At 36.2% G+C, this 22,484-nt stretch overlaps 1 protein-coding gene and 1 long non-coding RNA gene across 3 annotated transcripts in view; one reads left to right on the top strand and one right to left on the bottom strand.

The window, feature by feature from the left end:
• ADGRB3 (adhesion G protein-coupled receptor B3) overlaps window positions 1–22,484 on the bottom strand; it is an 886,492-nt gene that overhangs the window by 52,762 nt on the left and 811,246 nt on the right. For both annotated transcript variants that reach the window (XM_024996868.2, XM_024996869.2), the window contains exons 21-24: window positions 12,924–13,074; window positions 10,250–10,319; window positions 7,318–7,384; window positions 4,719–4,804 (exon numbers count right to left, since the gene is read on the bottom strand). In XM_024996868.2, the coding sequence (XP_024852636.1) occupies window positions 4,719–4,804; window positions 7,318–7,384; window positions 10,250–10,319; window positions 12,924–13,074 (374 nt within the window). The remainder of the gene's footprint in view (window positions 1–4,718; window positions 4,805–7,317; window positions 7,385–10,249; window positions 10,320–12,923; window positions 13,075–22,484) is intronic.
• Window positions 3,675–13,063, top strand: LOC132346192 (uncharacterized). The gene is made up of 3 exons (XR_009495947.1): window positions 3,675–3,923; window positions 6,333–6,434; window positions 12,978–13,063. It is a non-coding gene; the product is annotated as an uncharacterized lncRNA (long non-coding RNA).

Below are 22,484 nucleotides of genomic sequence, written 5' to 3'. Positions count from 1 at the left end.
TTACAGATATTTAAGCTGGATTCAGAAAAGGCAGAGGAACCAGAGATCAAATTGCCAACATCTGTTGTATCATAAAAAAGTGAGAGAGTTCCATAAGAACATCTACTTCTACTTTATTGACTATGCCAAAGCCTTTGACTATGTGGATCACAGCACACTGTGGAAAATTCTTCAAGACATGGGAATACCAGACCACCTGACATGCCTCCTGAGGAATCTGTATGCAGGTTAAGAAGCAACAATTAGAACTGGACATGGAACTATGGACTAGTTCCAAATTGGGGAAGGGGTATGTCAAGGCTGTATATTGTCACCCAGCTTATTTAACTTATATGCAGAGTACATCATGAGAAAAGCTGGACTGAATGAAGCACAAGCTGGAATCAAGATTGCCGGGAGAAATATCAATAACCTCAGATATGCAGATGACACCAAAATTATGGCTGAAAGAGAAGAACTAAAGAGCCTCTTGATGAAAGTTAAAGAGGAGAGTGAAAATGTTAGCTTAAAACTCACATTCAGAAAATTGAGATCATGGCATCTGGTCCCATCACTTCATGGCAAATATATGGGGAAACAGTGGAAACAGTGACAGATATTTTTTGGGGGCTCCAAAATCACTGCAGATGGTGACTGCCGCCATGAAATTAAAAGACGCTTGCTCCTTGGAAGAAAAGTTATGACCAACCTAGACAGCATATCTGGAGAAGGCAATGGCACCCCACTCTAGCACTTTTGCCTGGAAAATCCCATGATCGGAGGGGGCTGGTGGGCTGCAGTCCATGGGGTCGTTAAGAGTTGGACATGACTGAGTGACTTCACTTTCACTTTTCACTTTCATGCATTGGAGAAGGAAATGGCATCCCACTCCAGTGTTCTTGCCTGGAGAATCCCAAGGACGGAGGAGCCTGATGGGCTGCTATCTATGGGGTCTCACAGAGTCGGACACGACTGAAGCGACTTAGCAGCAGCAGCAGACAGCATATTAAAAGAGCAGAGACATTACTTTGCCAACAAAGGTCCATCTAGTCAAAGTTTTGGTTTTTCCAGTAGTCATGTATGGATATGAGAGTTGCACTATAAAGAAAGCTGAGCGCCAAAGAATTGATGCTTTTGAACTGTGGTGCTGGAGAAGACTCTTGAGAGTCCCTTGGACTGCAAGGAGAGCAACCAGTCTATCCTAAAGGAAATCAGTCCTGAATATTCATTAGAAGGACTGATGTAGAAGCTGAAAGTCTAATATGTTGGCCACCTGATGTGAAGAACTGACTCATTTGAAAAGACCGTGATGCTGGGAAAGATTGAAGACAGGAGGAGAAGGGGACGACAGAGGATGAGATGGTAGGATGGCATCACCGACTCAATGGACATGAGTTTGAGTAAATTCCGGACGTTGGTGATGAACAGGGAGGCCTGGTATGCTGCAGTCCATGGGGTCATAAAGAGTTGGATTGAACTGAACTGATCAGGTTTTCCCAGTAGTTTTTTAAAAAACTAATATTGTGGTGGACCATATTTAAACTAAAAATGGGAGAACAGAGAAAGTGACAAGGGCCTCATAATTTAGAATGTCTGGTTTCTTTTAAAGAGGTGCCTTCATTGGTGAATTGAACTTTGGTAAGATGATAAATCTGAAATTTATTAAGTAAGCAGATTAATCAGTAGACCCCATGAGAAAGATCAAAACTCTGAGTTAGATGTGGGGGTAGAGAATATGATTCTAAACTATTCACTTTACTGATTCAACTTAGGGCAAAGGTACTAGCCACAAGTATCCAGACTTTTCCAAATAATAACTAATAACAGTCTACCCAGTTTGGCTCAGGAATGCTTCAGTGGCCAGTGTGTTTGCATCTGCTCCCAGAAGAATGCCTATACCAATATTCTTCACATTATATGCTTCATAATAGTAGATAAGAAAGTTTCATTGTAGGAAAAAAGAAGAAAATGAAATATCTTATTTGAGATGCTCTAAAAAGACACGTCATTTTATCTTATTTTCACTCTTTTCCAAATATCACTTTATATATGATATGTTGACATTTGCAGTAAATTCCCCCTTGGTAACTAACTATCCTTTATGTATTAGAAAACATTATTCTAGTTTGGGTATTACAAAACTTGTCAAATTATTGTATTATTGTTTTAATATGCATTCACCCATTCTTTTATTAATCTTTATTGAGCATAAACTATTTGCTTGTCAGTTTCTAATAATTGATGATGAAAAGAAGAAAGGAGATTAAGAAGTAGGTAAAATGGGAGGAGGAATATGTTGATATAATAGAATATGTTGGTACTATATTTGATTCCAAATTATAATGTTTCAAATATATACATACACATATGCATATGTATATATATTCTAATAACCTGAAATGGTCTATATTTACAATTAGAGTATCAATTAAATTAATCAGTTAGCTTCTTTACTAATGTTTCTTTAGATAATTCTGATTATGTTCTTCACTGAAGTCTGTGTTATTGGTCTCACTGCTTCTCTGGGAACTAAAAATTAGCTGCAAATGTTCAGGTATGAAAAATTCATTCAGTCACACATTGGAATAGAGAGCAAATTTCAATCTTTAAGCTAAAATAGCATTTTCTATTATAAAAAAAAATTAAGCCTAGAATCATTAATTTATTAATAGTCTTTTTCTGCTGTGGACAGTAACCAACATTCTGCTGCATTTGTATTTCTCCAGTAGTGGCCTTTCAACAAGGAAAAAAAAAACTGTTTGACTCAGTTTTCCCAGTAAAATAGATGCAACTTCTCTGACATTTTTAGAAACAGGTATTTTAAAATTAATATGTAGACTGAAATGGATACTTTCTACATTCATAAGGATAATGTCATTTCTCCTAAACCTATGTTATGCCTTACAAAGAGTTACATGAATCAAACTGCATATTACATATAAAACAATCAAATGAGAAAAACAATATTGACTGACTTTAATAAATCCCTAGCATTATGCTTATTCTGATAATCTCATCTCTTTTTTCTGACCTCAGTGTCATGAATGGTGGAATCATGGGTGCTTGCTTGGCAGAAGTTCAGGGTCCTTTGCAAACAAACTGTCCAGCTTTGCTTCTTCATGTCACCCATCATAACAAGAGTCACCAATGCTGAGTGAGTGCTTGCTTGCTATTTGCTAGATACTCTAGTGAATGCTTTACACACTTTTTTTTCCCATATACTTTTATCATAAGGCAAGAGTTATTACCCCCATTTTATAGGTAAGAAGATTGAGCTTCAGAAAGATGAAATAACACGCCTAAAGACACACAAAGCTAAGAAATTGCAGAGCTAAATACTGAGCATGATTTTCTCTTTTACCTCCAAGCTTTATCTTAACCACTAACCCACTCCACCCTCAATTTCAGCAAGTAATTATACAACTTTACATCACTAGTGGCAGAAATGAGTTTCTATATCCAGTACCCAGTATGAACAATTTATTCTAACATGATTAACCTAGGCAGAAATAACTGAAGTAGCTGTTGCTTCAATTCTAACCATACATCAGACTATCGATTAATAGTGTGAAAGTTTCAAATTTAAATGGCATAGGAAGCTCAGTGTCTATCCAAGCTCAAGTCTGCCTGTTTAAAGTTGCTTTAAGAGACTTATCTGAAGTGAAAGGGGTCTCCAGATGGGAAGTGATTCCCCCTCAGAAAGGAACCACCAATTATGTGTTTATTACATCATTGCAGTTCTAATGTTTGATTTGAATGATATCCAACTTCACACTGAAAGCCATTAAACCTAATCTTTTAATAGGGGAAAATGCCCAACCTATCTTGTCTATTATTACATAGATTATAAACACATAAATGACTTAAAATTCCCACCAGCCAGTGATAAAATACTATGACCATTAAGGATACCACAGATTATTAAAGAAATGAGAACATCTGAGGTAAGCTTTGAATGGGGGTACAGTTAAACAGAAAGGAGAAACCTATAAACATTTTATAAGAAAAGATACAAAGGGAAATTCAAAGACATTACTATTTAATTCAAGGTTTTACAAATTTATGAGTTAATGATATAACTTTTAAAAGCTGCTATCAACCTGCTTATGAAATGTTATTAAGTCATTAGATATGGTGATATTATAATAACAGTAAAATTAAAGGACATACTTTGCAAAATTTTATAAGTGGTTAAAATGTACAAGTGAAAATTATGAGTAACTTTCTAGCAAGTTATAGTGAAAATGTCATAAAAATGAATGTATGATAAAACTAGTGTTTCCTGACTATTTCGAGTGAAGAATTTTTCTGATATATACAATGAACAAATAAAAGGCAATATTTTTGCCCTACTAAGGTTTGCTTGTCCTTATTCTGTTGTGTCCCATGCTGAAATTAGGTTCAATCTACCCTCCTTTGTGACCAAAACTAGGAGGTCTTTGAAACTCTCACCCAAGAACAATTATTCAAGTCTAGCCTTAATATTTAACCTTCTTATCTTACAAACAGGCAATACACACAAACAAATCCAGATTTTCTTAATGGACTTTTTAATTATTTTCAGATTTTGCTGACACCTCTTAAGAATAGCCCATTGGAAGCTGGAATGGCATAGTCCACCATACACACCGGTTTTTCAAGAACAAAATCCAAGGCCCAGTCAAATGCAGGCAGTGATCTGGGACTGGTGTGTGGGACGTGCTGTAAAGACCCTTCAAAATCCACCAATTGCAGCTTACCCGGCTCTGTGTTTGAGCTTTTTATCTAGGATCCCATCTCTTGAAACAAGTTTATTAAATACCAAAATGCCAATCACCATGTTGACCTGTCAGACAGAAACAAAGGTTGAAGGGAATCAGGTCCCTGATTTTTCTCAAGAACCCACTTTTATCCATTCACAACCTTGGCAGAATTATGTACTCACAATGGTAGTGACAGGAAGCCCTTCTCAAACATTTCATAAGTGCATACAGGAAAATAGGGCAATTTACCAGTAGTGTCAGTGTCCATCTCTTAAAGGATTCTCGTGAGTTGGCTAGGTGGGTTACTTTAATGTTCTAAAGTACATTCAGCCCATTTACTGTCCATGCTTTGCAGTTAACACTGAGGAAATTAATATTGCACAGGCTAACTTTTAAATTGCCATATTATGCCAATCTAGCATTCTTTTCTCTGACTCATCCTTGAATAAAACAAATGGACTAATGAGCTTTACACTGTGTCTGGGTATCAGAAGATTATGTCTTGCAACGTGCAGCCAGGGTAAGTCCTGCCAGGCAGAGGTGCTAAGGTTTGTCATTGCCCGGAACTGGGAGAACAGAATGACTCTATCCTTCATGCTGTGCAACTATTTTCTCCCATGAGACTGGGGGCATTTTAATGCACCTTGCTTTTCTGGACAAAGGGGAAAGCCTATTCAATTCACCAGCAACCTTTCAGATGGACACTTACACTCATTTTTATAATGTGCTCTATTGAACCAGTCTCAGCATCTCTAAGACTCTTCTATCCATTTAAAAGGTCTCTTGCATAACACAGCTGAGATGAAATCAGACATATTCATCTTTCTCAAGTCAAATTGTAAAATGCTGCAGAGAGAGCTGCGGTCTAGTTGTAGCGGCTTTATTATAAGTGCGCTGGGTTCTCTAACCTTCTGGCACTTCCTGATAAAGGAATCCAGTACAATGCTGAAACCAAGATAATCAAGGAAAAATATTTTCTCCTTTTTGCCTTCCTGTTCCTTACCCTCCACAGTCAAAGGAATCTTGGTGTAACACCCATTGCAAATGGTGAAGCCTGTACATTGCAACTAGTAGCTTGCGAAAAATCTGTTTTAAATGAAGCAGGATGACTGGTTCATAAAAAAGAAACTTCTACTTTTCCAATATACTTCTAGCAGATGGAATATAAAGCTAGAGTCTGCTTAATTACTGGTGTAAAGAAGATCCAAAGAAACTGTTAGGTAAAGACTTAGAAGGGGCTCCTCTTCACAGCTTCTTAACAAGATACCATTTGATCAAGCGAAAGACTGACTCATCTTCGTATATCTATATTTGAACTAAAAAACTGTATTCTGTGGATTCTATTAATCTATAATTTAAACATGAGAGAATTCATCACCACTCCAAAGACCTTTTGTCTTTCAATTACACACATACTCATTGTTTCTTCACTTTAGGGTTATATGTATATTAATCTAGATACCTAGGGAAATAATTCAGTTGATTAAATAAAAATTCAATGCAGTGGATAGAACTATGTCTGATAGTTTTAGTTTTCCTATGCTCTTCTAACACTCATGCCTAGATTTTCTTGTAAATCACCAACAATTTCTGCTCCCTTTTATAATGTAGAGGAGGAAGAACAAACTTTAAAGAAAGAAAAGCACATAGAACTATTAAGAAAGATATCTCCAGCTTCCAACTTATTGAATGATTTGTTCAAGAATCGAAAAGGTAACTTTTCAGTTAGAAATCTGATTGTACAGTGAAATGCATCTTTGTATTTAATTCAGATTGTTTCTTTTTTCTCTGACATTTTTCAAAGATTTATTACATAAGAAAGATCTGTAATCAATAAATTCAGAGACACAGAGGAAAGGCAAGTTTGTGGAAAATTTTCATGTTCCTATAAATAAACATGCAAAGGAATTATTTTGTGATTCAAAAAAGAAAAATTTGTAAAACTTCATGCATAAATATGGTAGGGGTTCTCAACTAGAGGGGGGTGATTTGTACCCTCAGTGAACATTGCAAAATCTCTGGAGACATTTTCTGATTATTACAACTTGAAGGGTACCATTGCTATTTAGCAGGTAGATGCCAGTGGTGCTGATAAACACACAGGACAGCCCCACAACAAAGAAATGTCCAGTTCAAAACATCTGCAGCAGTGAGGAGGAGAAACTTTGACACATGAACATACATTTTCTTGTTGATATTTGGTGTCAGCCCCAGACACCAAATTAAGAGATCTGAATAATTATGTAGATCATATTACAAAAGTATAAAGGTGTAATAGTGTAAAGGGGAAATAATAATAAATGAGGAAATTCTATATGTTAACAAGGAAGAATTTACCAAAACTTACTCAAACTTCTTCACAAATGTGAAATTCCTGAAAGAGAAATCCCATACTCTCATGCTTAATATTCTTCAGGCTTCAAAATAAGAATATTTTAGTGTGATAAAGTGCTGGGTAGACATCAACATTAAAATTTAAGTAACGATTCATCAAACTTTAAAATTTCTGCACAATCAAGACGAAAGTGTCACTCTAATGGAAGCAAAGTAGACTTTCTTTGTTAAGAAAAACAATTAAGCTGATTTTGGTGTTTACCAGGACAACAGCGGCTGCAGGTCCCACAAAGGCGTAGAGCAGACCTCCTTCAAGAGAGAGCCAGCAACTGGAAAGAACATCAGATAAAAACTAACACCAATTAGTGACACGTATTAGATCACTAACGTGTGACACAAACAGTTTGGACTATGTGCTTAGTCTTGGAATTCTGGCATATTTCAAGGGTTCATAGTTTTTTTAAAAAATACAAGGAAGATATGGAAAAAAGCTAAAATTAGCGCACTTCGTGAGTAGCAAATACCACATACCTCTCACAGACAAGAAACTTTGATTATGAGGCTTTACTGTCAGGCAGTTAAAACATTTTAGACAAATTACTGTTGCAGTAAGATTTTTACAGTGACTTTCAGTACAAATGTAACTATTAAGTTATGCAAAATGCTGCTTTATATCCATTATGGAATTTTTCAAGTATACTCTGAAGCAGAAACAGTGTGTTTTTAGAGACTTATATGTGCCATTTACCTGTTCTTCCTTGAGGCCATTGAGATAGTGGAAGATATTGGTTTAAAAGCCATCATTGCAGGGAACAGAAAATCTACATTTTGTATGTTTTTTTTTTTCTTTCTTCCAATTTTACTTTTTCCCAGACTGCTAAAAAATCACTAAAGATAAGCTTTTGAATGAAAATAAGTATAGCTGTGTTTGTTTCAATTAATAGATTCCCCAAGAGTTGCAGGTTTTCATGGACAAAGACAGTAAACATTTAGGTACAAATGCTCATTCTGTCACATCAAAGGACTGTCAAGAGGTCTTCCAGATGCAGAGTTGTGTCTACCACTTCATGCACCTCTCCTTAACCTCTGACCCTTTCATATTAGTTCTCAGTCCCCTGAATCAGCATGCTGCCTCCAAAATGAACAACAATCAACAATAAACAATACCTGGGGCTTCCTTGATGGCTCAGTGGTAAAGAGTCCACCTGCCAATGCAGGAGACACAGGTTTGATCCCTGACCCAGGAAGATCGCACAGGCCACAGTGCCACCAAGTCTGTGGGCCACCACTATCAAGCCTGTCCTCAAGAGCCCAGGCACTGCAACTGTTGACCCCACATGCTGAAACTACTGAAGCCATTGCTCCCTAGAGCCCACGTTACAGAACAAGAGAAACCTCTCAGTGAGAAGCATCACAACTCGAGATGAGCCCCTGCTCACCGCCACCGGAGAAAAGCCCGTGCAGCAACAAAGACCCAGCACAGACAAAATAAACAATCTTATTAAAAAGAACACTTAACAATACTCATCTCTCCTCTTCTAAGAACTTTTTTATATTGGCTGTGGTGGTGGTTCCATGATTCATGCATTTGATAACTCACAGGATTATATACATTTAATAGTGCATGCTACCATGTAAATCAGTGTGTGTGTGTGTGTGTGTGTGTTTTCAAAGTCTGCATCTAGTTATTGCTCCTTGGTCATAACAGCAATTGATAAAATTCTACTTTCCCACTTTGAGATCAACAATGTAATGTCTATTAAAAAAAAAAAACAAAAACCACCTGGAGGAAAAGCCCTTAGGTATGATAGAACACTTCAGTCTGGCATCTCCAAGACTGCCACTAAACTTCTGCAGTTTTGTGTAAATTCATCTTCAAATTGGTACTCTCCTGCTTGTACTGCATTCATTTTCAAATACACTCCTTGAGAGCTGGAACTCTGCCATCTATAATCCTACTTCTTTCCATATCCCCACCACAGTGGCTTTCAAAAAGAGTCATGCTATTTTGAAAAATAACAGATTAAAGGCAACGGTGCTATAGGAAGACAGCTCTACAGTATACGCTCTCAGCTCATCCTGTAGGTTGTATGAGAGAAACAAGCGCTCTGATGATGTGAGTTCTTGCAATTCTTTGGAAGTTTCCTTGGGATGGCAAGTCCAGTGGTGTCTCTTGGCACACTTCCCACTTAGATGAACCCACCAAGGGCCTAATAAGCCCCAATTCCTATCTCAAACCTGAAGACAATGAAACAGGACACCTCCTTTTAAGACTTACACTTCTAACAAGATGCCATCCTTCTCCCCATTTCTCAGCTGTCTCCTCTACTTTAAAGAGCAGATGAAGCAAAATATGAGACTGTACTGCTTTACATTTGAAATATTAAATATAAACTTGACAAATTCTCCCACAGAATGTTCTCAGTTTTACAGGTCTGATTAGGGTAGGCTGGTACCACATCCCCCTTTTACTCCCTTCTAGTTTCTTCTGTAGCCCAGGCATTCTATAATGTGGTCTACTGATCCCCTGGGCTTTGAATTTGAATACGTATCTCCCTAATACAGCAACAAAACTTGAAGTAACATGACAAAATATGGTTGCTGCCAGTATATATTATCATCTGTGAAATCAGAAGCTCAGATCAGAGTCCTATTTTAAAGTGTAAACGTGTCAAGATTTATCGAGGTCTTTAAAAATGCATCTGAGATGGAACATGCAATGTAAATATAGAAATATTTTACAAATTATGATTCTACTTAACCATTAATACTGGAATGACCTATATGGGAATACAATCTAAAAAAAGAGTGGAAATGTGTATATATATATATATATATATATATATATATATATATATATATAACTGATTCACTTGCTGTATAGCAGAAACTAACAGAACATTGTAAATCAGCTATACTCCAACAAAAATTAATTTCAAAGAAAGAAAGAAATTAAGACTCTGGTGTTCCAAAGAAATGGGAAATTAAAAGAATTCTGAACAGCCCTGCAGCATTTAATGCCGAACTTTTGTGCATTTAAGAAACCTTACATCATTCCTCGTAATGTGACTTCAACCACCGTTAATGACTCAGTGACAGAGTACAAGCCATCAGCAGTGCCAGCCAAGACTAATGAAGCATATTTGACAGTTTACTTAATTATAAATAAGATTTATCACCGTGGACGGACTTACTAGTGATCAGTGCCATATCCTTTTGTCCTGGTGAAGCCTACGGATGTGGCCACCACTAACGCTGGTAAACCTGCAAGAAAAGCATTGTCACATTTCACATTCAGCTTCCGCCACTGTGCACACAGGTTCAAGCAAAGCCAGGACAGACCCGGAACACCGAAACTGGAGGACTACCTATGGATGGATCACTTCATAAAATATTATAAAATTTTTTCCAAGTACAAAAATATGAGCGTGATAGCTGGGTTTTTAAGTCAGTGCATTTCTCTGATGTTGCTAGGTTACCACTGCATTTGACATGGGTTTAAAAGAAACTCATAACAGAGATTTAGTATATCTTTTTAAGTTATTTTTTCCCTAGGGGTTTACATTCCTATAAAGGAATTTATAGTTATAAAATCAGAAAGGCAAAAAAAAGAAATGGATGTTTTGGGGTGATGGAATATCACAGAAGTGGAATGTACAGTTGACCTCATATTGATCCACATCAAGCTGTACTTATAATAAGACAGAAAAAAATATATCTCATCATTTAACTCTTTATGATTTACTTATACTAACAAGAATGTAGGAACAAGGTTAAAGGCCCTGAGGATCTTTAGGCTTCCCACTCATCCTCTTTTCACAATCCTGAATGAAGGTCAGAGATTTATGCCAATTTTTCTTCATGAACCTCTAGGTAGGTAACACTCCATGCCTTAGTCCCTCTTGGCATTCAAGTGCCAGCATCCCTGCAGCAACTCTGACCCGACATCTTTTACTTTATGCTTCTACGAATCATGCTTACCTTGCTCAAGTTCAACAGAAACTCCCTGTGTTTGGTGAGTGGGATTCAGTCTGACCTAAGTTGCTAACTTTTTTTTTAAGTTCTAGAAGACCATGCTTTTTTTTCAGGAAGCCCATGCTTGTTTTTTTCCGATTGAAAAGTTCATCTTCTGATCATCTACCTGTGTCCCCTCCACTCATCATTTTCCCTCCTATCATTTTTCCTTATTCTGGCTATTTTCTTCTGGAAATTTTCACATGATACCATACCCCTTCACGAGGTTTAAATTATGGGAACTCCAAGGGACACAACTTTTTTTTTAAACAAATACTGGTCTGTGTGTGTGCATATATATATGTGTGATATGTAATATATAAAGTATATATGTGTGTATGTATATTTATACATGTGTATATATACACATGTGCATGCATGTGCACACACACATATGTAAAATATCTCTTCTTCCCTTTTTCTTTTCTTCCTTCTTGTCCTTCTTCTTTTCAATATAGGTGACTTTTTTGATTGACTAGACCAAGTTTGTCAGAAAAAATATCCTCTTCTGGGTCCTAAGCTGAAAAGCTAACAGTCTTCATTCCATATAATTTAGATTAACTTTTTTCTAAATTATTATGTTGCACTTTGCCATCATGAAACTCATATGCCACTATTCTGCCTACTCTCAGACTTCCTCACAGTCTAGAACCATTGGTTTAGCTTTTTCACTACCCAGAATAGTTTAATATGAGTTGTAAACCTGGAGACCCTGTAAAGCTGTACACCCTTCTCCTCAAGATCACCTTTGGTAATGATGTTAAATAATTTAGCTAAGGTTCCTGTAAATTGCTCTTCTTTATACTTCAAGGGAAGTCTTCATTTCCCTACATACTGTAGTTCTTGGATCTAGTCAAAGCCTGATTCAATACCATTCCAGCTTTAGATGGTCTTTATCATGAAATTCAAACAAAAATTGTAACACAGTGTAAGAATATTGCATTCTCCAGTCTCTTCTTAATGGCTTTCCCCCTTGCCTGTGCAGACACAACAGCCCTTGGCTGAAATCTGATGGATAACCTTGGTGCTCCTGGTCTTGTGTTTTTCTAGCATGGATTATTCTGACATGGTAATAAGTCCACTTATTTGTGATTCTTTAGGCTACCTCTAGCATTCATTTGTTATATCTTTGGTCCAAATTTCCTCATTTATTTTTAGTGCAAGTCTTTTGAAACTCAAAGGCAAACGTGAAAAAATCCTGAGCTTTTTCTAAAACTAGTTCTTTAATTAATTAATTCTAATTAAACTAAATGAATTCATTAATTTCAGTTAAACTTTAGAATTGGCCCCTTGAAATGTATAGGTCCTCCAGATTCCCATTTCATACGGCACTGTGAGAGGAACTTTTACTAATGAAAAATTAATTCATCCTCAGCCTGTCAGCAATTTTTGTGCTTCCTTTGAGAACTCCATAGACTAGCCATGTGGTTTCATTCATGGTCTAGATGACTTTCTCTTGTGTCGTGAATAGCTCTCTTGAAATAGACACTTTAAAGCTTTCTGAACTTTGCACTGAACTGAACTTCTTAAGACATTTTGCATTTTCAGAACCTATAGTAGAGAATACTTTTGATTTCTTGCCTGTAGATACCTTACATCTCATTTACTACCATGTGAGCACTATTGATTACCAACTGACCAGCTGTGTGGCCATCCAGTATTCACTCTTTTTAAAGTTCCACAACCTCAAAGAATGTTCCAATATGACTAACATCCTATATTTCCACTTCGACATACTGAATTAGACACAAAGAAAAGTAGCCTGGGGATAATCACAGTTTCCAACTTCATTCATTACAGCAGTGTTCAAAGTCATTTTAACAAGAGCATAAAAGAGAATAGCAATACGCTTACCCCATCCAAGGCACAAAAAGCGTTTCCTTATAAGCCGTGTTCTAATTTTTCCAGTTACAGCCATATATGATTGCCACGCTTCAGTCAAAACCCAACAGAATGAAGCCAGGAAGAAAAAGTGCAGAAATGCTGTGGTGGTCGTACAGATGCTCTGTGGAAACAGAAAAGACTCAACTCAACACGGGGGGGATCATGTGTCTTTCAGAGGGTTGTTAATCTCCAACTCATTGCTTTTACTTCAAATATCTACTTCTTCTTTGTGACAGAGTAATTGTTTACAGAAATTAGAAAACCTGGAGTCTTTCAGCTGTACACTATCTTACAGAATAAAAGTTCTAATGTCATTTGTGTGCTCAATTTTTTATGAGAAGAAGCCTGAATGTAAATTTAAACTCAAGGGAGATTCAAGTTACTACTTTCCTTGATTTTTTTTCTTGAATCATAATTATGGGAATGGTCCTTTCTCTGGTTTAATATAAGTTACAGACATCTTGCATAATTCTTTTGGCTACACTGTTCATCCCTCCTTTTAAACCAATAATGCTTTGCTGTTTTATCTGCTGATGTTCAGATTATATCACCACAGTCTCTCAAAAGAAAAAAATTACTTTGCTTTTATACAATGTGATATTCAAAGTATAAGAGCAAAGTACAAAAGGAGGTTTGGCTAATAGCCTAGAACAAAAATAACATATGTATTTTAAAGTACTTAATACATTGTGTGTGTGTACACAGTCGTCAGTCACGTCCAACTCTTTGCATTGCCATGGACTGTAGCCCACTGCTGCTAAGTCACTTCAGTCGTGTCCGACTCTGTGCGACCCCATAGACAGCAGCCCACCAGGCTCTGCTGTCCCTGGGATTCTCTAGGCAAGAACACTGGAGTAGGTTGCCATTTCCTTCTCCAATGCATGAAAGTGAAAAAGTGAAAGTGAAGTCACTCAGTTGTGTCCAACTCTTCGCAACCCCATGGACTGCAGCCCACCAGGCTCCTCCATCCATGGGATTTTCCAGGCAAGAGTACTGGAGTGGGGTGCCATTGCCTTCTTCAAAGGGGTGGAGGGTTACTGAGATATATATAGGAAGCCCACTAGGCTCCTCTATCCATGAAATTTTCCAGACAAGAATACTGGACTGGGTTGCCATTTCCTTCTCTAGGGGATCTTCCCAACCCAGGGATCAAACCTCTGTCTCTTTGTGTCTCCTGCCTTGGTAGGTGGATTCTACCATTGCATCACCTGGGAAGATACTTACTTAATACTTTGCTCTGTGTTATTATACATCACTCTGTGTTATTATATTATAAGGTGTGTCATAATCAGATCATTTTGAAAAACTAGCCACAGGCAGTACACAGCCGTGATTTCACGGATATGTTTCTTTGTGTAACTTAATCAATTAAATGTGTCACCATTAGTTACTTATGACTCATGTGCAAAGACGAGCAGCTTCATTTGGGTAAGGGCTGCTACTTACTTCATTACTAGTATAATTTTTTGTGTAAATCTTGCTAAAATGCAAGTCTTTGTAAACTTTCCTTTGTCAGTTTCAGTCTTGGTTATTTCCAAAAATTGAAAAAAGGAAAACATGGAGCTACAAAAAAGATCACTAAAAACTCCTAACAAAGAATTAAAAGTATTAATACAATCCCACCCTTTTCCCTCCACTCTGATCCACTGTCTTAAATACCTTAGCCCAAATTATTCATATTTTTAATTCTTTCAAAATTCACCAGATGTTCAGTCCTTCTTATCCTACAGAAAGACCTTGATCATGTTTATCTCATCAGGTTGTTTTAATGAGGAGGGATAATATACAGATGCTGAGTAGGACTATAGTAGGCACTCAGCAAGTGCTTAACCGATTACAACCACAGTCATTATTTTAAGTAGAACAAAAAAATGGTGTTATCAGTTTTCAGCATGGGGTTCCTTATCTCACGTGGTACTTAAATATACTTGGTGCTTAAGTTTATTCTTATAAAACTAATAATTTTCAGTCTGAGAAAGTCATGGATTTCCAGCATCCTCTTCCTCATCAGTTTACTCCTGTTTCAGCCAGAAACAGGAGTAGGAGATTTACCCAACTCTGATTCCTTCTGTACTTGAGACACTGAGACTTTTTCCAAGTTTGAAGTTTAAACATCAGCAGGCTGATTACTTTGCTCATTCCTGATCTGCAGTCTCTTGCAGATTTGAACTTCAAAGATAACTTTTCCATTCAATTCCTGAACTAGTTACATATTCTAATTCACCTGTCATTTCTTTCCATCCTTTTGTCTCACCTCAGTAGCTTGTGTTTATTGGTTTATAAACTATCAATACAGGGTTATCTAAAACAATGTAAAAATGCTGAATTATTTAAAGGCTAAGTGCTAGATGCATGGAAATTTTGTAAGAAATAATAAAATGCTCAATATCTCAATATAGAGACTTTTAATTTGCTATCTCTATATTATGTTGATTACTTTGGGACTTCCTTTAATTCTGATACAAATTGACATACTAATAACAAAAATAATTTGGGGCTATTGACATTCATATTTTAATAATTCATGCCTCTCTGGACAAAGATATGGCCACAACATGTAGGGGGAATAAATGGTAACAGGAGAAGTAAGACCCTATGGGTGGATGTATTCTACTATGGTCAGGTCAGGTGAATATTCATAAATGACTAGAAAGTGCTCCAAGTATGGAGTTAAGCTGTCTCAATCTAAGCAAAGTGTATATGTGAACTGAGAGGTCTAAAGTCAAGCGTGCAGCAAAAACCTATGATGCCGGGAGAGAGAAGGAGCTACATTCTGCTTCATTATCATATGAAGGGTCAGTATAAAGTCAGATACTGCACTTCACGAAACACACATTGATCTTTCTACTGATACATTCGCTAAGTTGTCTTTTAAAGTACAACTTTTACAAACAGCAGTCTTCAAGTAAAGTCTGTTATTTGCACATTTGTTACATCAGTTTCCACAAAGTGGCTATTCTAAGTTTGGTGTTCAGGATTTTTAAATTTCTTCTCCCGTAGAACCTAAGTCCCATCTCGGTAACCCACAGAGATCAACCATCCTTTGGATCCTGCAGTACTGGGATTTTTTCACTTTTTAAGTCAAACGTTGATGTTCCTTTTATGTAAGTGTTGATATCATGCCATCTGCTCACCTCTTCCTACCCAGACACACTAAGGTGACCTCTGCTCTCACATTGTCTTCTTATTCAGCCTGCGTGTCTGCTCTAAGCTCCACCACAGCTGGGAGTTCACAGCTCACCACTCTGAACACAAGACTCACTAGCTCCTCCAGCTCTTCAGTCAATTCTTCGACTCCTCGCCAAACCTCAGTGTGGTCCCCTTCTACAAATGACGAGTGTTGCTGACAAATACCAGAAAACTTGAAAAAGTACTTAAATTGGCAAACTGGTGGTGGTTTATACCTATAGACTTCACATACACTCTTCATCCCAAATCCATAGGAATGATAGAAAATGTTTCATAAAATAACTGGAAAGAAAAATATGTAAACAGTGGTAGACTAGCTACTACAAGGAGTCCCTGAAAAACAGAAAGCCAATGAAAGTAGGATGAATACCAGGGTTAAAGCTACCCATTAGGAGCAGAGATTAAGACATGGAAAGTAGGAGATTTAAGATATATGGATGGCACAGAAGTTCAACATCTGTTTAAAAGTATTTTCAGAGGGAAGAAAAAGGGAATTCTGGGAAAATGGAGCATTTAAAGAAATCTTATGGGGAAATTTCTCAATAACATTAAAGATTCTTTAGCTGAAAGATAGCTAACACACACACACGTACACACACCCTAAGATATATTGCAATGAAATTTGTGAACATTAAGAATAAAGAGAAAATCTTAAAACCTGTCAAAATCAAAAGAAAGATCACTTACAAAAGAATAAGAATCAAACTGACATTGGACTCTTTGTGAGCCACCCAGGATACAAGAAGACAAAAGACTATCTTCAATATTTTATGGGAAAATAACTTTGTTGAATTCAACACATAGCAAAACTATTATTCAAGGAGAGGTAGAAATAAAGACATTTTTAGAATGGTAAGGAACTTTGAAGTTATTACCTTAAGAATTGCTAGAGAACATAAACCAATAATAATAAGAAATCTAGAAGTGCAGAATGAGACAAAAGCTAGTCTCATGAATATCAATATTAAAATATATTAAGTCTAAACAAATGCTTATTAAACAATAAAATATATATTGATAACATAGCCACTTGGATATAAAACTCAATTTATATCCAAAAATAAACTCAGTCTTATTTGCAGGAATATTTCAGATACTGATTAACTCTAGATTAGAAAAGGATGTTTGAACATCTATGTTAATAATGTTAAGGTTACCACAAAAAACAGAAACAAATAATATATTTGCAAAAGAGTAGAAAAATAGAACTAAGAAAAATTTATCAGTCCAATTAAAGGCAAGCAAAAGGACAACTAGAAAATACAATAAACAGAAAAATCAAATGATGATACAGAAATTTCCAATTACAGAAATCACAATAAGTGGGAATGCTTTAAAGTCACTAGTTAAAAGTTAAGAATTTTTATCCCAGATAAAAAAAATCCAGTAATGAATTTATAAGAGACCTCAAATGCAATGACATAGGAAGACTGAGAATAAAGAGATGAAAGAGCTATATTAAGCAAATGCTAATATGCAAAAATCAGATGTCACAATGTTAATATTGAAAAGAGCATTAAAAGAGATGAAGGAGTTTTCATACTGACAAAAGGAGCAAGCCATAAAGAAGTTTCCAAAGTAACATATTTCTATGAAACTCATAAAAATTTTCCAAAGTATATGGAACAAATATACAAAAATACTTAGAAAACGGCAAGGATAAATGTCAAACTAAGTTTAAAATGAAAGACAACCTGTAGCTCTCAGAAAGTCATGGAAAATGTGGAGAAAAATAGTAATATGGAATTCTATGATGATCATAAAAGTGATTAATCTTTTTTAAATATTGTAGATAAGAAACAGAGCATGTACAATTCTTTAAAATACAAATAGAATATTTACATAAGTTAACTAGTCCTAGGACAGAAAGGAGAATAAGATAAACTTAAGAAGTTTGATAACACATAGAACATTTTCACAAACTATAGTACAATTAATTTAGAAATCAACATTAAAATTCTGTACATCTTAAGGGGGAAACTTTTAATAACTAATGATTTAAAGAGAAATTAATATCCAAATTACAAACTAGAACTGAAAAACAAAAGAAAAACTTGTGCAATTTTGGTATGACAGTACTCAGGGTATAAAAGCCTTAGATAGAAAACAATACAAAATGAAAATAAATAGGCCACTTAAATCAGAAGAAATTTAACAAAGGCAAAAGCAGAAATTACAAACGAAAACTCTTAAAGACAGTAAAATTGATCCATAAAATCTAAGCTGATTTGAGAGGCTGATAAAGCAGCTAAATCTTTGGCTATTGTGATTTTTTTTGAGGGTAGAGGAGAATGAAAAATAAGTAACATTGAGAATATAAAAACTTTTTAAAATTATCATAAAAACAGCAGGCACTGTATATATAAAATTGAAAACCTATGTAAGATGGACATTCTTCAAGGAAAACATAAATGATCTAAATAGGACTGAGATAAAAAATTAATCTTAGATAAAATGGAAAGTTAATAAAAAGTAATAAAAGAAATCTTCAAAAATGATAAAAATTGCAGAAAATTTTACAGGCAAATTCTAACAAATGTATATATAAGCCCCATTTTATAAAATATTACCAGGTCAAAAAAAATAAAAAGATTAGATGTACCTGACTCATTTGACAAGGCTGGTATAACAATGACACCAAAATGAACAAGAAAACTATAAGCTTTGATTCTTTCATTTTTCTACATAAATGTGAAAGTATTAAATAAAAGATAAAATCTACAAATACAGAAAAAAGATAATAAATCACTATCAAGTAAAAGTGTGTTTACTAAAACAGGACGATTTCAATATTAAAAATGACCTCAATATAATTTATTATATTAACATTAATGAAGACAAGTGATCATATCAAGAAATGTGAAAGAATTTGATAAAATTCCAGTTATCACTTAAAATAGCTTCATTATATATTAGAAATAAAGGAGAACATTCGTACTTCATAAATGTTATCTCTCCAAAACTTATGATTAAAATTGTATTTAACAGTGAAATATCAGAAGCATTCCCATCACAAATAAAAGCAGTATGGCCAACATCACCTCAACTATTCTAAATTGTTATACGAGGTCCTCACCAAAACAATACAAGAGAAAGCAATACGAAAGGAAGAAATAATATTGTCATTATTCTATAAATATATCTCCTTACTAGAAAACACAAGAAGATCCATTTTTTTTTAAGTAATGGAAACAATAAGTAGAATCAAGAATGTGGCTGGAAATAAGATCAGCATACAAAAATTGTATTGTACAGTGAGATCAATACACAAAACTAACTTCCTAATGCACCAACAATGTCTACCGGAAAATGTAATATAAAATTTATAATGAATCATGAAAGATTCATATCTCTTCTCCTTCCCAAGCCATGTTGAAATGACAAAGTTTCAAGCCCCAGGAAAAAAGAAAATAGGCTGTAGATAGGAGTGCTGACATTCAGAAGATGCTGAGGGAAGAAGGGGTGACTGACTTAGAGTGGCAGAGAGAGTTACATCCTAAGTGCTTAGGGGTAGACAGTGGGGGTGGAAATTATGATTGTAATGGAGCCAATTCACTCTGAAGACCTTCTGTGGGTTTAATGCTTTTAGATAACACTTTACTCCTCCAGAAGCAGAAGGAGGACCTAGTTTTGCATGGGACTGAAAAAGAGCCAGGTTGGCTGAAAACTCTACATACAGAAGAGCTGAAACTGTTTCCTTCCAGCTCAGGGCAGCCTAGTATAGTCACAGTGAGGTTTAGTTTCTGGAAAATTCAGTGGCTGGGTTCTGAACTCAGACACCAGTTTCATTAGGGGTACAAGGCAGATACAAATGTATGCATTAACTATTGGCTCCTCACTCTAATTTTCCTTCATTTCTACTCTCAAATTGCCAGCAGGTCAGAGGTTAAATTTCTCCCCCAAAGGGGAAAAGTCTTCATACTCTGGCTCATCCTTGATTAACATACTACACAACCTTTCAAAAAGTCTATCTACCCTAGTACAGAGCTTCAGGTCACTTTTGAGGACCTTGCTTTTATATATATAAATATAACAGAGAAGAAGAATCAGATAGCTGAGGTTATCTTCCAACATGAGAGAAAGAAAAACAAAGCCAGCAAAGAAAAAAAAAAGTGAGGAGTGAGGAGAGATAATAGGGGCAACCAAAAAATAAAAACTTCTAAAACAGATTAAGTCATTCAGAAGCTGAGAAAAGATATTGCACCAAAAACTAAAATCACTAGGGAAAGATTATCAGATGAAAGAAAAATTCCTTATTAACAACTATAAAACACCTCAAATACATTTAACAAAATGTACAGGAGGTTTATAGAAAACTATAAAATTTAATAGAAGAACATAAAACAAGACATTACTAGTGTGTGAGATGAGGGCAATTGTGCGGTAGTTTGAGCATTCTTTGGCATTGCCTTTCTTTGGGATTGGAATTAAAACTGACCTTTGCCAGTCCTGTGGCCACTGCTGAGTTTTCCAAATTTGCTGGTGTATTGAGTGCAGCACTTTCATAGCATCATCTTTTAGGATTTGAAATAGCTCAACTGTAATTCCATCACTTCTGCTAGCTTTGTTCGTAGTGATACTTCCTAAGGCCCACTTGACTTCACATTCCAGGATGTCTGGCTCTAGGTCAGTGATCACACCATCGTGATTATCTTGGTCGTGAAGATCCTTTTTGTACAGTTCTCCTGTGCATTCTAGCCACCTCTTCTTAATATCTTCTGCTTCTGTTAGGTCCATACCATTTCTGTCCTTTATTGAGCCCATCTTTGCAAGAAATGTTCCCTTGGTATCTCTAATTTTCTTGAAGAGATCTCTGGTCTTTCCCATTCTATTGTTTTCCTCTATTTCTTTGCATTGATCGCTGAGGAAGGCTTTCTTATCTGTCCTTGCTATTCTTTGGAACTCTGCATTCAGATGCTTATATCTTTCCTTTTCTCCTTTGCTTTTCACTTTTCTTCTTTTCACAGCTATTTGTAAGGCCTCCCCAGACAGCCATTTTGCTTTTCTGCATTTCTTTTCCATGGGGATGGTCTTGATCCCTGTCTCCTGTACAATGTCCTGAACCTCCATCCATAGTTCATCAGGCACTCTCTATATCAGATCTAGTCCCTTAAATCTATTTCTCACTTCCACTGAATAATCATAAGAGATTTGATTTAGGTCATACCAGAATGGTCTAGTGGTTTTCCCTACTTTCTTCAATTTCAGTCTGAATTTGGCAATAAGGAGTTCATGATCTGAGCCACAGTCAGCTCCTGGTCTTGTTTTTGCTGACTGTATAGAGCTTCTCCATTTTTGGGTGCAAAGAATATAATCAATCTGATTTCGGGGTTGACCATCTGGTGATATCCATGTGTAGAGTCTTCTCTTATGTTGTTGAAGGAGGGTGTTTGCTATAACCAGTGCATTTTCCTAGCAAAACTCTATTAGCCTTTGCCCTGCTTCTTTCCATACTCCAAGGCCAAATTTGCCTGTTACCCCAGGTGTTTCTTGACTTCCTACTTTTGCATTCCTGTCCCCTTTAATGAAAAGGACATCTTTTTTGGGTGTTAGTTCTAAAAGGTCTTGTAAGTCTTCATAGAACCGTTCAACTTCAACTTCTTCTGTGTTACTGGTTGGGGCATAGGCTTGGATTACTGATACTGAATGGTTTGCCTTGGAAACAAACAGAGATCAAAGAATGCTCAAACTACTGCACAATTGCACTCATCTCAGAGGCTAGTAAGAAATGCTCAAAATTCTCCAAGCCAGGCTTCAGCAATACGTGAACCATGAACTTCCAGATGTTCAAGCTGGTTTTAGAAAAGGCAGAGGAACCAGAGATCAAATTACCAACATCCACTGAATCCTCGAAAAAGCAAGACAGTTCCAGAAAAACATCTATTTCTGCTTTATTGACTATGCCAAAGCCTTTGACTGTGTGGACCACAATGAACTGTGGAAAATTCTGAGAGTGGGAATATCAGACCACCTGACCTGCCTCTTGAGAAACCTATATGCAGGTCAGTAAGCAACAGTAAGAAGTGGGCATGGAACAACAGACTGGTTCCAAATAGGGAAAGGAGTACATCAAGGCTGTATATTGTCACCCTGTTTATTTAACTTCTATGCAGAGTACATCATGAGAAACGCTGGGCTGGAAGAAGCACAATCTGGAATCAAGATTGCCGGGAGAAATATCAATAACCTCAGATATGCAGATGACACCACCCTTATGGCAGAAAGTGAAGAGGAACTCAAAAGCCTCTTGATGAAAGTGAAAGTGGAGAGTGAAAAAGTTGGCTTAAAGCTCAACATTCAGAAAACTAAGATCATGGCATCTGGTCCCATTACTTCATGGGA

Source organism: Bos taurus, chromosome 9 (genome assembly GCF_002263795.3).
Source record: "Bos taurus isolate L1 Dominette 01449 registration number 42190680 breed Hereford chromosome 9, ARS-UCD2.0, whole genome shotgun sequence".
Classification (NCBI taxonomy): domain Eukaryota; kingdom Metazoa; phylum Chordata; class Mammalia; order Artiodactyla; family Bovidae; genus Bos; species Bos taurus.
The sequence above is the reverse complement of the archived record's forward strand: the minus strand, read 5'-3'. Positions and strand labels throughout refer to the sequence as shown.